General features: G+C 40.7%; 1 protein-coding gene across 1 annotated transcript in view; it reads right to left on the reverse strand.

The window, feature by feature from the left end:
- Window positions 1-2,838: 2,838 nt before the first annotated feature.
- MBOAT1 (membrane bound glycerophospholipid O-acyltransferase 1) overlaps window positions 2,839-14,245 on the reverse strand; it is a 104,201-nt gene continuing 92,794 nt past the window's right edge. The window contains exon 13 of the mRNA XM_037037904.1: window positions 2,839-4,199. Coding sequence (XP_036893799.1) covers window positions 4,079-4,199 — 121 coding nt within the window. The 3' untranslated portion in view covers window positions 2,839-4,078. The remainder of the gene's footprint in view (window positions 4,200-14,245) is intronic.

A 14,245-nucleotide genomic window follows, 5' to 3' on the forward strand; every position in this document is an offset into this window, starting at 1 on the left:
TCATACTATACAAAAGGTCTTCTAGGAGTACAGCCACTGACGGCAGCTTCTAAATACCTCCCTTTGAACAGATTCCAAAATTGAGCTTAGCTCCCATCCCACGTTTTCCCTTCTCACCAGGCAGGGTAAGAACAAGGTCACCACTGCCCTCCATCGATAGGACTTCTGCTGCCCTTACAGGACGGACAGAGCAACGGTCAGCATTTTCAACAGCAGATCTCTTTCCCCACTCCATGCATCTTCAATAGGCTCCCCAAGTGACAAGGCCAGCCAGTTTGTGTGTGGGACAAAATGAGTAAAACTTTATCTCTCTGAAAACAAAAGGCAATGAGATGGACCTTGGAGTTTGTCAGACCAAGATTCAAAGTTCCACCACGGCTAGCTGGGTGATCTTGGGAAAGTTAAAGCCTCTGAGCCTTGGCTTCCACATTCGCATGAAATGAATAGTAGTACCAAGTTCACTATTTGGCTATACATATGAAACCATTAGTCAATGACAGCTAGTTTTATTTGCCTTAGTATCTGGTAGGTACCCTTCCATAAGTTTAGGAAGGTAGACCAAGTTCATGTGGGTTGGGCCTTCTCCTGAAAATACCTATGGGCCTCATGAAGTCATTCACTGAGCTTGGAACCTTCACTACAGATCCTTCTGGAAGGAGAACCAGCTCCCTGACTACCTCTATGGGCCACCCATGAAAACACAGCTTGCTCCTTTGCAACTGATATGTTGCAAAGTCAGCATCCAATTTCAGGACAAGGGTAGGCTTAGCTCTAAAACTATTGGACATGAGTCTTGGACAGGAGGCTGGAGAGCTGTGATGTTGCTCTCCTGACTGACCTGCCAACACCATGAAATGAGAGATTTGCAAACTTACAGGAAAACGAGGATATGCCACCCAATTACTGTGTAATTCTGATGCCAGGGTTCTCCTGGGCATTCCTACAGCACAGTCTGGATCAGGTCTTTGTAATGACACTGTGAGCACATTGATGGCACAGAATGAGTCTGTGTTATCTTTTACCTGCACTGTGTAACAGAGTGCCAGGCTCACCCTCAGACATGACAGCATCAGATAGATAAGTGAAGTGTTACTTAATGGTTGGACAGACCAGTGCAGTTCAGAGTATGTAAACTGACTGACTGAGTGGTTATTTCACATAATGTGCTTTCAAAACACAAGCCTTTCTTTCAAAATATAATTCTGAAAAGCAGAAGATTCCCAGAGCAAAAATGACTCCATCACAACTGTCAAGTACAATGATGCATTAAACTAATTCATTTCATCCTTCATTCATTCAATAAATATTTCCTAAATCTTCATTACATGCCAGGCACTGTGCCAAGAGCTAGAGACAAGAAGTGAAATGAGATGTGATCCTTCAAAGGGCTGGCATGAATCAATAAAAATTTTTCCTTTGTGGTCCTAAATGTGCATGTGGGGTGGAGAAGGGCTGCCACTCAGTAGGGCCATTGCTGACCACCCAGAGCCCACACCCTAGTTCTGGAGACCACCCACCAACTCTCGTTCCACCTCCCATTCAAAATCTCAGACTAAATTATGTATTGCTTTTTGCATCTACCAAATAATGTTTCTGTTCCTTATGGTTACCTTAACCAGTAAAAAAATCAAAAACACTAAAATAGAATATTTTAAATTTGGCTTTTTCAAACACAAAACCACAAACTATTTCTTGTAAACCAACATCTCATCGATTTAATAAATACATATTTACTGAATGAATATTACATTTAGGACAACTTAGATCTCATGCTTAGAAGCAGTCCTAACCTTCTATCTAAACTTGGGTACTTCTGTGGGTAAATGTCCTCAGCGGGGGAAAGGTGCTCCCTTCAGTACTGAGTAAAGACCCACAATAAGAAAATCATGCCCAAGTGCTCAGGCCCAGCACTAAGTCTGACATCAATCAGCCCAGATTCCAGAGACGTGTCTTCAACTCCATTCCATAAAGATTATCTGATTCCAGGTGGTCACTAGGGGGACCAAAGGTCTCAGTCTTCCCAGGTCTGAGGGTTCAGCAGAGTCCCTGGCAAAACAAGATGACTGGTCACTCTAGTGATCACCTCTACTCTCTCTACCAAAGTTCTTCTCCCAGAAGTGAAGCTGGTTCCTTACAGTGAAACCTGGCCATAAACCATACTGCAAGTCCAAACGCTATGTTGTGATATGGATAATGCCACATCAATGGGGATATCTACTATTTTTGCTGGTGTACAAGATATGTATTTTTGGTCTTATGCCTCAAAATATTCCTGTTGGAGACAGACCCTGACACATTTTGGACACCTGCATGCCCCCCCTCTCTTACCCACTATCTAATATTCCTTCTGGGAGAGCAAAATAGGGTTGCCCAAAGAATTCCTGGTAAAATTGGGGTAAGCCTCATACTCTGGCCCAAATGTGCTACTTTGGGCCAACTGTCACTATCTCACATAAGAATGAGAGTTCCGTTTCAGAGACAAGCACATTGTTTCACATTTCACTGACCTAAAAGAAGCACCAGCTGGCACAGCCTATCACTTTCTCAGGGCAGCCATGGATTTGGATTTCAGCTCTACCTCTAAGTCTAACTGTGGATGCAGCCAGCAAACACCTCCCTGCAAAACAGGAGCGCATGATCTGCGAGGCTGGGAATGAAGGTCAGGAAGTACACCAAAAAAGAAAACATCCAAGTGCCCGACATAGAGGACAAACTGAACATGTTATACTGCTCAGGCTTTCAACAAGTAAAACCTTAAGCTTCTACACATTTGTTGAAACACACACATACTTCCGAATATCCAGTCTCTACTGACACAAACAAAAAGCAATTCTTCTGTTCAGAAATATTTTTTACATAGAAACAGTTTTTATTCAGTAAGAAACTAACTTCCAAACATCTGATTTGAACAAATTTGCTTCTCCCAAGGGATGTGATTGAGGGCACACCACTGTAGCATATAATTTATTATTATCATCATTATTATTATCCACAACATTTAATACCATGTTTCCTCCCCCCACATAGAGTATTAACCAATAGGAGCCACAGCATGTTCATAACGAAGCTAGAAAACTGTCTTTCAGTTTTTGCTTTCCAATATGATAGTTCAACTAATACAAAGTCAGAATTAATCGGCTCTGAGACTGGAAAAATAAGTCAGCCCATCATAGCCATGAATATTAACACCACTATAAAAGGGGAGAAAAGAGCATAATTTCTTATCAACTTGTATATAACTTTAAATTACTTCAAAATTATTTCTTTAGAAGACATTCTTCTGCCTTGGATGGTGTGACCTCAGGTGTTTTCTCAGGGCTGTCCTGGGGAAGCAGATGGTGCACGTGAAATGGAAAAAAATCTGGAAAACAGCAGCCCTGCCCAGACTCCCGGTATACAAGCACACAAGACTTTCTGATTTACAATCTTGGCTCAGTTCAGAAGAAAAATGGGAAGAGATGCACCTTGGAAAAAAGGCAGCCTACTGTAGGGCATGGCTGACTTTTGGTCTATTCAAGTGTTCACAGCTAGTCCTCCTAGCTCACAGCGTTCAGTACCCTGAAAAACACCCCCCAGACCCTGCTCCTTGTGGTCTTCTGATGGAGTCACTGTTTCAGCGTTTGAAACAGTAATGTCACAAGTCGAAGGATTTGGGGCTTCCCGAGGAACAACCATGTGTGGGTATGTTCTAGTTTAAGAAACCTATGACAAGTCTCCTCAGCAATCACCTTCTACCTTCTGGAGCAGATGTCCAGGTCTCAGCATCTGCATTTCAGTGGCTGGAATCCCTGTCGGGAAAGCAGAGACCCAGCTACCCAGATGCACCATTCCTGCAACTCTGGCAGGTTCCCCACACACCTCCATCCACACCACTCAAATGTCCTAGAAAACACTAAAACAGATCAACTGGACATGGCTGATTTTCTGGTACAAAAAGGCTTTACAAAAATACTCCTGCACTTTTATTTTTAAAAATGCATGTAAACATTGCCTCTATGTCACTGAAGAACACTTGAGCCTTTTCATCTCCTCTTTCCAAAGTGTTGCAGTTTTCCGGATCCAGCTTTTCCTGGAGGTATCAATCTGTTTTTTTCTTATTAACGGAGTTCTGAGGCTGCCGTTGAATAGAAGATTGTGGTCTCATTGGCAAAAATAGTATTATCAGGAGACTTACAATGTGTAAATAAAAGTACATGGACCTAGGAATAAAAACACACAAAGTTATATTTCAAACAAGGACCCCAATGGGAAACGCCACATGAACGTAACTGCATCATCTGTAGCTGGAGACGGAAGGCTCTGCTTCCAGAGAAGTGGGCGTGTTTGAACTCAGGCTCCTCCTGGTCCACTCTACAGGCACTGTCTTTGGTTGGGGAGTGGGACCAAAACTACAAAACCAGGCAGAGCAAACCCAGCAGCCATTCTGCAGACAGACATGCAGTATGATGTCCTGTCAATGGAACAAGACTTAAGAGAATGAACCCCACAAAGGCCAGAACCCCCCAACAGTTAATGTACAAGGAAGCGCAGGGCCAAATTCAAACACTGCACTATGTTCCCCACACACAAACACAACCAACACTCTCACTGATGTGCTTTATCTACCGAAGTGATCTTGAGGGTATTAGGGGCCAGAAGAATCCAAATTTTGAAAATTTACTCTTTAGCTCTGAAAATAACTTTCATCCAAACTAACAAACAAGTTTTACTTTAAGGTCATGGACTTTTTATATTAAATGTGGTATTCGGCACAGTGGGTACAATGTAGACACTCAATAAATACTGGACATATCAATCAATGCAAGAAATTAGAAGCAGGTTGCATCTGTGTAACTGTCACATATCCACTTGGAAAGGTTGAACTCTTATACTTTCTCTAATGCTTTTTGAAGATCAAAGGAAAATGTTACAAGGGGAGGAAAATCTCACAGCTGATTTATGTATGATTCCTCGGCTTCTGTGATCACAACGTTAGGATTAGAATCAGATAGCTCACGTATCCCACCCTAAAGTTCCCCACCCTTTGGCAAGAGAAAGGCCTCCCTGAAAATATCTACAAAATAGCCAAGATCTCTAGCAGAAGCAAACATATCTTCACCTTTCATTCTTTCAACCAGGTTTTACCGTTTAGAATGTATCAAAGCATTAAACTAGGATCCACAAAAAGGCAAAGCCGCCGCCCCATCCCTCAGGAATGGAAAACAAGTACAGGAGTAAGAGTATTTTTTCTGATGTTCAACAAACATTTATTGTTGTTATTCTCTTATATTCTATTAGCCACTACACAGACACTGTGGTAGGTTGGACAATGCCCCTTTAAAGATATCCACACACTAATCCTCAGAACATGTGACTTTACGGCCTTTTATGGTATAAGGGACTTTGCAGATGCAACAAGTATAGCATCTTAAAAAGGAAAGATCACTGTGGATTATTGGGTGGGCCTGGTATAATCCCCTTACAAGAAGTATATGGGACAATTTCACTGCGTAAATGTACCACGGTTTCTTTTATCCACTCATCTGCTTACAGGCACTTAGGCTGTTTCCAAATCTTTGCTATTATAAATAATGCTGCAGTGAACACAGTGGTGCATATAGTCTTCTCAATTGGTGATTTGGGATTCTTAGGATATATTCCAGCAGTGGCATCACTGGGTCAAAGGCAGTTCCACTTTTAGTTTTTTAAGGAAATTCCACACTGTTTTCCACAGTGGCTGCACCAGTCTGCATTCCCACCAACAGTGCACTAGGGTTCCCTTTTCTCCACATCCTCACCAGCACTTGTTGTTAATTTACTGATGATAGCTGTTTTGGCTGGTGTGAGGTGATATCTCATTGTGGTTTTAATTTGGATCTCTCTGATAGCTAGTGATGTTGAGCATTTTTCATGAGTCTATAGGCCCTTCATATGTCCTCCTTGAAGTGCCTGTTCAGGTCCTTTGGCCACTTTTTAAAATAGGATTGTCTTCTTAGTATTGAGTTGTGTGAGTTCTTTATATATTTTGGAGATTACACCCTTGTCCAATGCATCATTGGCAAATATGTTCTCCCACACAGTTCCCTGTTCATTTTGATGATGGTTTCTGTAGCTGTGCAGCAGCTTTTTAGTTTCATGTAGTTCCATTTGTTTATTTTTTCCTTTAATTCCCTTGCTCTAGATTTATTGGCAAAAATATTGCTGCATGAGATATCTGAAATTTTACTGCCTATGTTATCCTGTAAGATTTTTTTATGGTATCACAACTTATTATGCAGCAGTAAAAAAGAAGGAATTCTTCCCTTTTGGGACAGTATGGATGGAAATGGAGACTATTATGCTAAGTGACATAAGCCAGTTGACGAAAAACAAATACCAAACAATCTCACTTATAAGTGGAATGTAACGAACAAAATAAACTAAGGAGCAAAATCGGGCTAGAGGTGCAGAGACATGAAACAGACTGACAGCCGTAAGAGGGGAGGGAGGAGGCGGGGACTGGTTGAAAGAAGGTGAAGGGATTAGTGGAAGAACATAGATGAACCGTGGACACAGACAATGGGATGGGGGTTGATGACGGGAGGCGGGGTGGGCTATGTAGAGGAGGGCAAAGGGGGAAATACTGGGAAAACTGTAATAGCATAAACAACAAAACTTAACAAAAAATGTACAGGAGGAGTCTTCCTGAGAAAAGGATGTGACGATGGAATCAGAGGTTAGACTGATGTACGTGGAAGACTGAGAAGGGTTCCTGAACGCAGGCATCGAGGCAGCTTCTACCAGTTTCCCGTAGAGATTGTTCATCCCAGAAACAGATTCAGTTGAAAGAGAATCATTTCCCCCAGAAAAGCTAGATGTGGCTTCTGACGGCCCTTGACGTGCCTGCTGGAGAGAGGCCCAGGTGCCTGTTCACCCTGCGCTGATGCCAGTGCGGATCCAGGCCCGCAGCACAGGTCACAGGTGCCCACGGGGTCCCGCTCCATGTTGTGGCTCCCTGGGCTCCCATCACCACACGCAGACATTTCCCTGAACTGTACACACAGGTCACCATGGTGGGTCCTGAATGGATGCAAACTTAACCACAGTCTTTTCCAGAAGCCACAAAGCTCCCAGTTCTGACACAAGTCAACAACTCAGATTCACACCCCTGGCTTAGGTGAGTTCCACGTGGGGGCCCTTTCTTTTTTTCAGACACCCTGCTGGTCCACAGTGACAAAGCTTTTGATATTTGAGGACAGTGATAAAAATATCAGTATTTTGTTCTTAAAACATTGAAAATTTTAGCCTCATAAAGTCTGGGTTCTTCAAATATTGTATCTTGAACAAATTTGTTTCAATACTCCCATGCATACCAAGAGATAATGAAAAGGAGCAGCTCAAATAAATGAAGCTATCAAAACTGCCCAAGGACAATGGTTAATGAGTCACCTTGTATCACCTCCCATGAGAAAAATCTACTCAAAGGTTACGTACTTACCCATATAGACAAGGTAGCTGACATAATTATTAAAATGATGCCTCACTGGGCATTCTGTGCGACCTCTCAAAGCTGGCTTCCCATTTCTCTTCAGTGCTATATTTTATTTTATTTTTCTTTTACTTTTCAGCTACAGTTGACGTGCATGTTAGTTTCAGGTGTAAAACAGTGATCAGATATTTATATTACCTACGAAGTGACCAATCCAGAAGTCTAGTACCATCCAGACACTACACATAGTTATTACAATATTATCAATTACATTCCCTATGCTGTACTTCTCATCCCCATGACTGTATTTATAACAGGCAATTTGCACTTCTTAATCCTTTCACGTTTACACCCTTTCCCTCAACACCCACTCTAGTCTGACAATCGCCAAGTCTCTGAATCTATGAGTTTGTTTCTGTTTTGTTCATTTATTTTTTTTAGATCCCACATATAAGTGAAATATGGTATTTGTCTTTCTCTGTATGACTTATTTCACTTAGCAAAATACCCTCTAAGTCCATCCATGTTGTCACAAACGGCAAGATTTCACTCTTTTTTATGGGTAATATTCCATTGTGTATATGTATCACACTTCTTTACCATTCATCTTCTGACAGACTCTTAGGTTGCTTCCATAGCTTGACTATTATACATGGCACTGAAATGAACATAGGAGTGCATAAATCTCTTCAAAATACCGTTTTCAATTTCTTCAGACAAATACCTCAAAATGGAATTGCTGGGTCATATGGTAATTCCATTTTTAATTTTTGAAAAAAACCCTCCATACTGTTTTCCATAGAGCTGCATCAATCTACATTCCCACCAATAATACATTAGGATTTCTTTTTCTCCATATTCTCAGCAAAACTCGTTGTTTGTTCATTTATTGACAATAGCCATTCTGACAGATGTGAAGTGGTATCTCACTGTGGTTTTGATTTGCATCTCTCTGATCAGTGATATTGAGCATCTTTTCACAGGTCTACGGGCCCTCTGCATGTCCTCTTTGGAGAAGTGTCTATGCAGGCCCCTTGTCCATTTTTTAAAAATTGTGTTGTTTGGGGAGTTTTCTTGGTGTTGAGTTGTATCATTTCCCTATATGTAGGGTCTGGCAGAAGTAATGCCTGCTTCAGTGTAGTTGGTAGGGTAATAATGAGTGTAATAATTTATAGCTTTAATTTGAACATTTCACCTAAAGTGTCATATGGTGTGCCTGAGTGTGATATTGTTATGCTACAGAAGAACATGCTTATGAATTTGTAATTACAGACTATGTAGCCCTGGCTGGTATAGCCCAGTGGATTGAGCACCAGCCTGCGAACCACAGGGTTGCTGGTTCAATTCCCAGTGAGGGCACATGACTGGGTTGCAGGCCAGGTCCCCAGTTGGGAGGCATGTGAGAGGCAACCGCACATTGATGTTTCTCTCCCTCTCTTTCTCCTTCCCTTCCCCTCTCTCTAAAAATAAATAAAATCTTTTTAAAAAAAATCTTTTAAAAAACACTGTAATAATAAAGGGGAATTATTTGTGCCAGATACTGTGTTTTCTCTATTAACCCCTTTTTGAATATATCACTGGCAAATATCTTCTCCCATTCAGTAGGTTGTCTCCTGTTTTTTTCTAATTCCCCTTCCTATTCAAAAATTTTTAGTGATGTAATCCCACTTGTTTTTTTCCCTTGCCCAAGGAGCCATCACCAAAATAACTAAGAGCAATGTCAGAGCATCTATTGCTTATGTTTTCTTCTAGGATTTTTATGGTTTTAGGTCTTACATTTTAGTTTTTAATACATTTTCAGTTTATTGCAGTATATAGTATAAAAAACAAACGCAGTTTCATTCTTTTGCATGTGTCTCTCTGGATTTCCCAATACCATTTATTGAAGAGACTGTCTTCACCACGTTGTATATTCTGGCCTCCTTTGTCATAGATTAATTGACCATATGGGCACAGGTTTATTTCTAGGCTCTTAATGTTGTTTTGCTGACCTGTGTGTTGGCATTTATGCCAATACCATGCTCACATGTACACTTAGCCCTACAGTATAGTTTGGTATCGGGTAGCGTGCTGCCTCCAACATTGTTCTTTCATGTCAAGATTGCTTTGGCTCTTCGGGGTCTTTTGTGGTTTTGTATAAATTTTCGATTTATTTATTCTAGTTCTGTAAAAAATGCCATTGGTTTTTTGATAGAGACTGCATTAAACCCGTCAATTGCTTTCAATGGCTGGACATTTTCAGATTGTTAATTCTTCCTATGCATGAGCATGGTATATCTATCTGTCCACTTATTCGTATCCTCTTCAATGTCATGGTTTTCCTAAGTCTTTTTGATGCAATTATAAATGGAATTGTTTTTTAAAATTTTCTGATAGTTCATTATTGGTGTATAAAAACGCAACCAATTTCTAAATTTAATTCTGTATCCTGGTCATTTATTAAATTCATGTATCAGTTCTAGTTTGGGGGGGCATTTTTAAGGTTCCTTCTATATATAGGATAGAACAACAGTAGCTTTACAGTTGTGAGTATGCAAAACAGTATTTATTCTTGTATTATTATTTATTATTGTGTTCTTTTTCATATAAATAATTATAAACCCAATTCCCCCACCCTGTTGTATCAAGTCATCTGCAAATAATGTTTCACTTCTTCCTTTCCAATTAGGATGCCTTTCATTCATTTTTCTTTCTTTTTTTTTCCCATCTGATAAATGTGACTGGGACTTCCAATGCTATGTTGAATAAAAATGGCAAAAGTGGGCATCCTTGTCTTGTTCCTGATCTTAAAGAAAAAGCTTTCAGCCTTTCACTGTTGAATATGATATTAGCTGTGGATTTGTCATATATAGTTTTTACTATGTTACTGTATGTTCCTTGAATCCCCACTTTGCTTTTTAATTCACCTGTTGATACGATCGTATAATTTTTACCCTTCATTATGTGTATATGTGGTGTCTCACATTAAGTGATTTGCATCACTGAGCCAACCTTGCCTCCTAGGGGCAAATCCCACTTGAACATAGTATATAAGAGTTTTAATGCACTACTGAATTTGGTTTGTTAATATTTTGTTGAGGATTTTGCCTCTATGCAGATTATGCATCAACAAAAATCCTATGGAGTCTGGCTAAAGTCCTGCAATTTTATTTCTTTTCAACAGGTCAGCTCTTGGTTCAGTGACCTTTTTTGATATTTGCATTCTATTTTATTTCCACTTGATCTTTATTACTTCCTTCTATTTACTTTGGGCTTTGTTCATTCTTGCTTTTCTAGTTCCTGGGGTGACTAGTTAGACTGTTCATTTGATATTCTCTTGTTTCTTGAGGTAGGCCTGTATTGCTACAAAATCCCTCTGAGCGCTGCTTTGGCTGTATCCGATAGCTCTAGGGTCATCGTGTTTGTTCTTTCATTTTCTTAAATTTATTGAGACTTGTTTTGGGCCTAACATGTGGTTTGCCCAAGAAAATGTTCCATGTGCCCTTAAAAGAATGTATATTCTTCTGCTTTGGGGTGAAATGTCCTGAAAATATCAGTTAAGTCCATCTGGTCTAACATGTGTCCTTTAAGGCCACTACTGCCTTGTTGATACTCTGGTTGATCTATTAATACACTGATGTCAATGAGCTGTTAACATCCTCTACTATGACTGCATTACTGTTGATTTCTCTATGCCCATCAACATTTGCTTCGTAATTTAGGTGCTCCTACATGGGGAGCATAGATGTTCACAAGAGTTATATCCTCTTGTTGGATTGGTCTGTGTATCACTATGAAATGCCTGCCCTTCTTTGTCTCTTGTTACAGCCCTAATTTGATGTCTGCTTCACCTGATATATGTATTGCTATTGTATGTATTGCTACCTTAGTTCTTTTTCTTTTGTCATGAACTATCTTTTTCCATTCCTTTACTTTCAGTCTGTGTGTCTTTTGATCTAAAGTGGATCTTTTATAGGCACCAGTGTATGAGCCTTTTTTAAATCCATTTAGCCACCTTATACATTTTTATTGTAGCGTTTAGTTCATTTACAGGAGAGAGAAAAAATTCTCACTGACAAAGGCAAACAGTAAAGCAGTGGATCAACCAACTATAACTAATTATTGGTAGGTATTAGTTATTGACACTTTTTCTGATTGTTTTTGTAGTTCTCCCCTGTTACCCTTTATATTCTCTTGCTCTCTCTCGTGTGACTTTCTCTGGTGCTGTGTTTAGATTCATTTCTCTATTTCTTGTGTACCTATTGTAAATTTTTTATTTTTGGTTACCATATGGTTCCTATAAGCTAAGTTATATTTATAGCAATCAATTTTAAGTTCATGGCCACTTAAGTTCCAACACATTCTAAAATCACTAGTTTTTACCCACCCCCCTACATTTGTGTTTGTCATTATTTCTTTACTTCTTTTATGTGTTTGTGTGTATTCCTTAATTTATTATAATTACACATGATTTTCCTACTTTTGCCTGCTTTACTTATTAAAGTTGTAATAATTTTATTACAAGTACAAAGTTGTAGTGATTTTATAGTTGGCTGATCCACTGCTTTACTGTTTGCCTTTGTCAGTGAGAATTTTTTCTCTCTTCTGTATTACCTTATTCATATTTTTAATCTTATCTTTTCTACTTAAAAAAAGCCTCTTTATCATTTCTTATAAAGCCAATTTATTGGTGATGAACAACTTCAGCTTTTTCTTGTCTGGGAAACTCCTTATCTCCTTCGATTCTAAATGACAGCCTTCCTGGAAGGAGTTATTTTGGTTTTAGGTCTTAGCCTTTCATCACTTTGTGTATTTGCTGCCACTTCCTTCTAGTCTGAAATGTTTCCATTGACAAAACAGTTGATAGTTTTTGGAAGCTCCCTTGCACGTAACTTACTGCTTTTCTCTGTTGCTTTTAAGATTCTTTGTCTTTAACATTTGGCATTTTAACTATGATGTGTCTTGGGCCTCTATGGGTATATTCTGTATGGGACTCTCTCCATTCCCTGGATTTATATATCTATTTCCTTCACAAGGGTAGGGAAGTTTTCAGTCATTATTTCTTCAAATACATTTTCAATCCCTTCCCCTTTCTCCTCCTCTGGTACCCCTACAATGTGAGTGTTGTTATGGATGATGTTATCCCAGTGGTCCCTTAAAACTATCCTCACTTTTTTTTCTTTTTTGCTGTCCTGATTGGTTATTGTCTGCTACCTTGGCTTCCAGATTGCTGCTTTTATCCTCTGCTTCATCTCATCTGCTACCGAGTCTCTCTAAAGTATTCATTTCAAACTGGGTCTTTTGTGTTTTCTATTTCTTTGTGGAAGTTCTCACTGAGTTCACCTGTCTCCCCTAAGTTAACTGAGCATCTTACAAGCACTGTTTTTTAACTCTGTATCTTGGAGATTGCTTGCCTCCATTTAATTTGGTTATTTTTTTCTGGTACTTTTTTTTTTTGTCCTGTCCTTTCATTTGGAACATGGTTCTTTGTCTCCTCATACTGGCTGGCTCCCTATGTTTATTTCTGTGTGTTAGGTGTAGACTGGCTACATCGCTCAGTCTTCACAGAGTGGCCTTAGGTAGTAGGTATCCCCTATTGTCCAGTAGCACAGTCTTTGTTGTCACATAAGCCATGCGCTCCAGGGGTGTCCCTTGTGTGTGCTCTTTTTTTGTTGAGCTTTGATTGCTGTGGCACATCAGTGAGTGGGAATGGCCCTCAGGCTGGTGGGCTCTGAGGGCTGGCCATGACTATAGCAGACAAGTTGTTACATGGGGACTGACTGTATGGAACAGGAGTCGTTTTAGTGGGACTCTGATTGCCAGTTGAGCCTGACCTTCACATATGTCATTTGTGGAGCTGGCTGGGTGATGCTCTCATGTGGTCTCAGGCTGGCCACCAGGTGTGTTGGTTCTGCAGCCTTTTATGAGGGACTCTGGTGCAGGCCAAGTCAGCTACTATTTGTGCCCATGTTTGGGCTGCTTTTTGGGAGGTACAATGGCCTGCAGTTGATGGCTACTTATGCTGGGCCAGAGGCACTTAGTGTAGAGGCTATGCTTTGAACTGAGATCAACTTCTACTAGTACTGGGCTTGGACCCTTTGGTGAACACTGCCATGTGAGCTAATGCCAGCTGCCTCTTGTGCCAGGCTTGTGGACACTTAGCTGATGCTATGTTCCAATGAAAGTTGAGACCAGTGTCTGCTGGTTTCAGGCCTGGGGTGCTTAAGAAAATGTACATGGCACACCAGAGTGAGCCCCTACTTCTCTGGGGTTTGTGGACCTTTGAAGAGATTTTAGAAAAGTCAACATCAGGAACTGAGGTAGTCCACCCCTATGGAAAAGCCACTGGAAGAGGCTTAGGCTAGGTATGCAAACTGCGTGGGTCAAGGTCTCAGGGAATCATCAGGGCAGGGCAAACAGTGTTAGCCACATTCATAAAGAGCTCAGATTTGCACCAGGCCAGCTGGGTGGTAAAAGGGGAACTCTACAAGTCAACACGGCACCTGCCAGCACTTCTATCCCTGGAGAGAGCTACCCTTCCAGTCCTCGCTCTGAAGCTTGTCAATTCAGTTCCACCATTGTATGTCCCTGGTGCATTTCAAGTTGCTGACTTACACTGAAGCAAAGAGCAAGTGAGTCTATGAGTGAGTGAGTCCATGCATGGGACCCTCAAGAAGAACACCTGGGACTCCAGCAGGCCACCATTACCACTCAGATGTAACCCCATTAGTTTTCAGTCAGATCATGGGGACTCCTTTCCTGGCACTGGTACCCTGACTGGGGCACCTGGTCCCCTGGATCCTCAGTGAGGACCTCCAC

The sequence above is a fragment of the Sturnira hondurensis genome, unplaced genomic scaffold (genome assembly GCF_014824575.4).
Source record: "Sturnira hondurensis isolate 20B ecotype Veracruz unplaced genomic scaffold, ASM1482457v3 Scaffold0023817, whole genome shotgun sequence".
Classification (NCBI taxonomy): Eukaryota; Metazoa; Chordata; class Mammalia; order Chiroptera; family Phyllostomidae; genus Sturnira; species Sturnira hondurensis.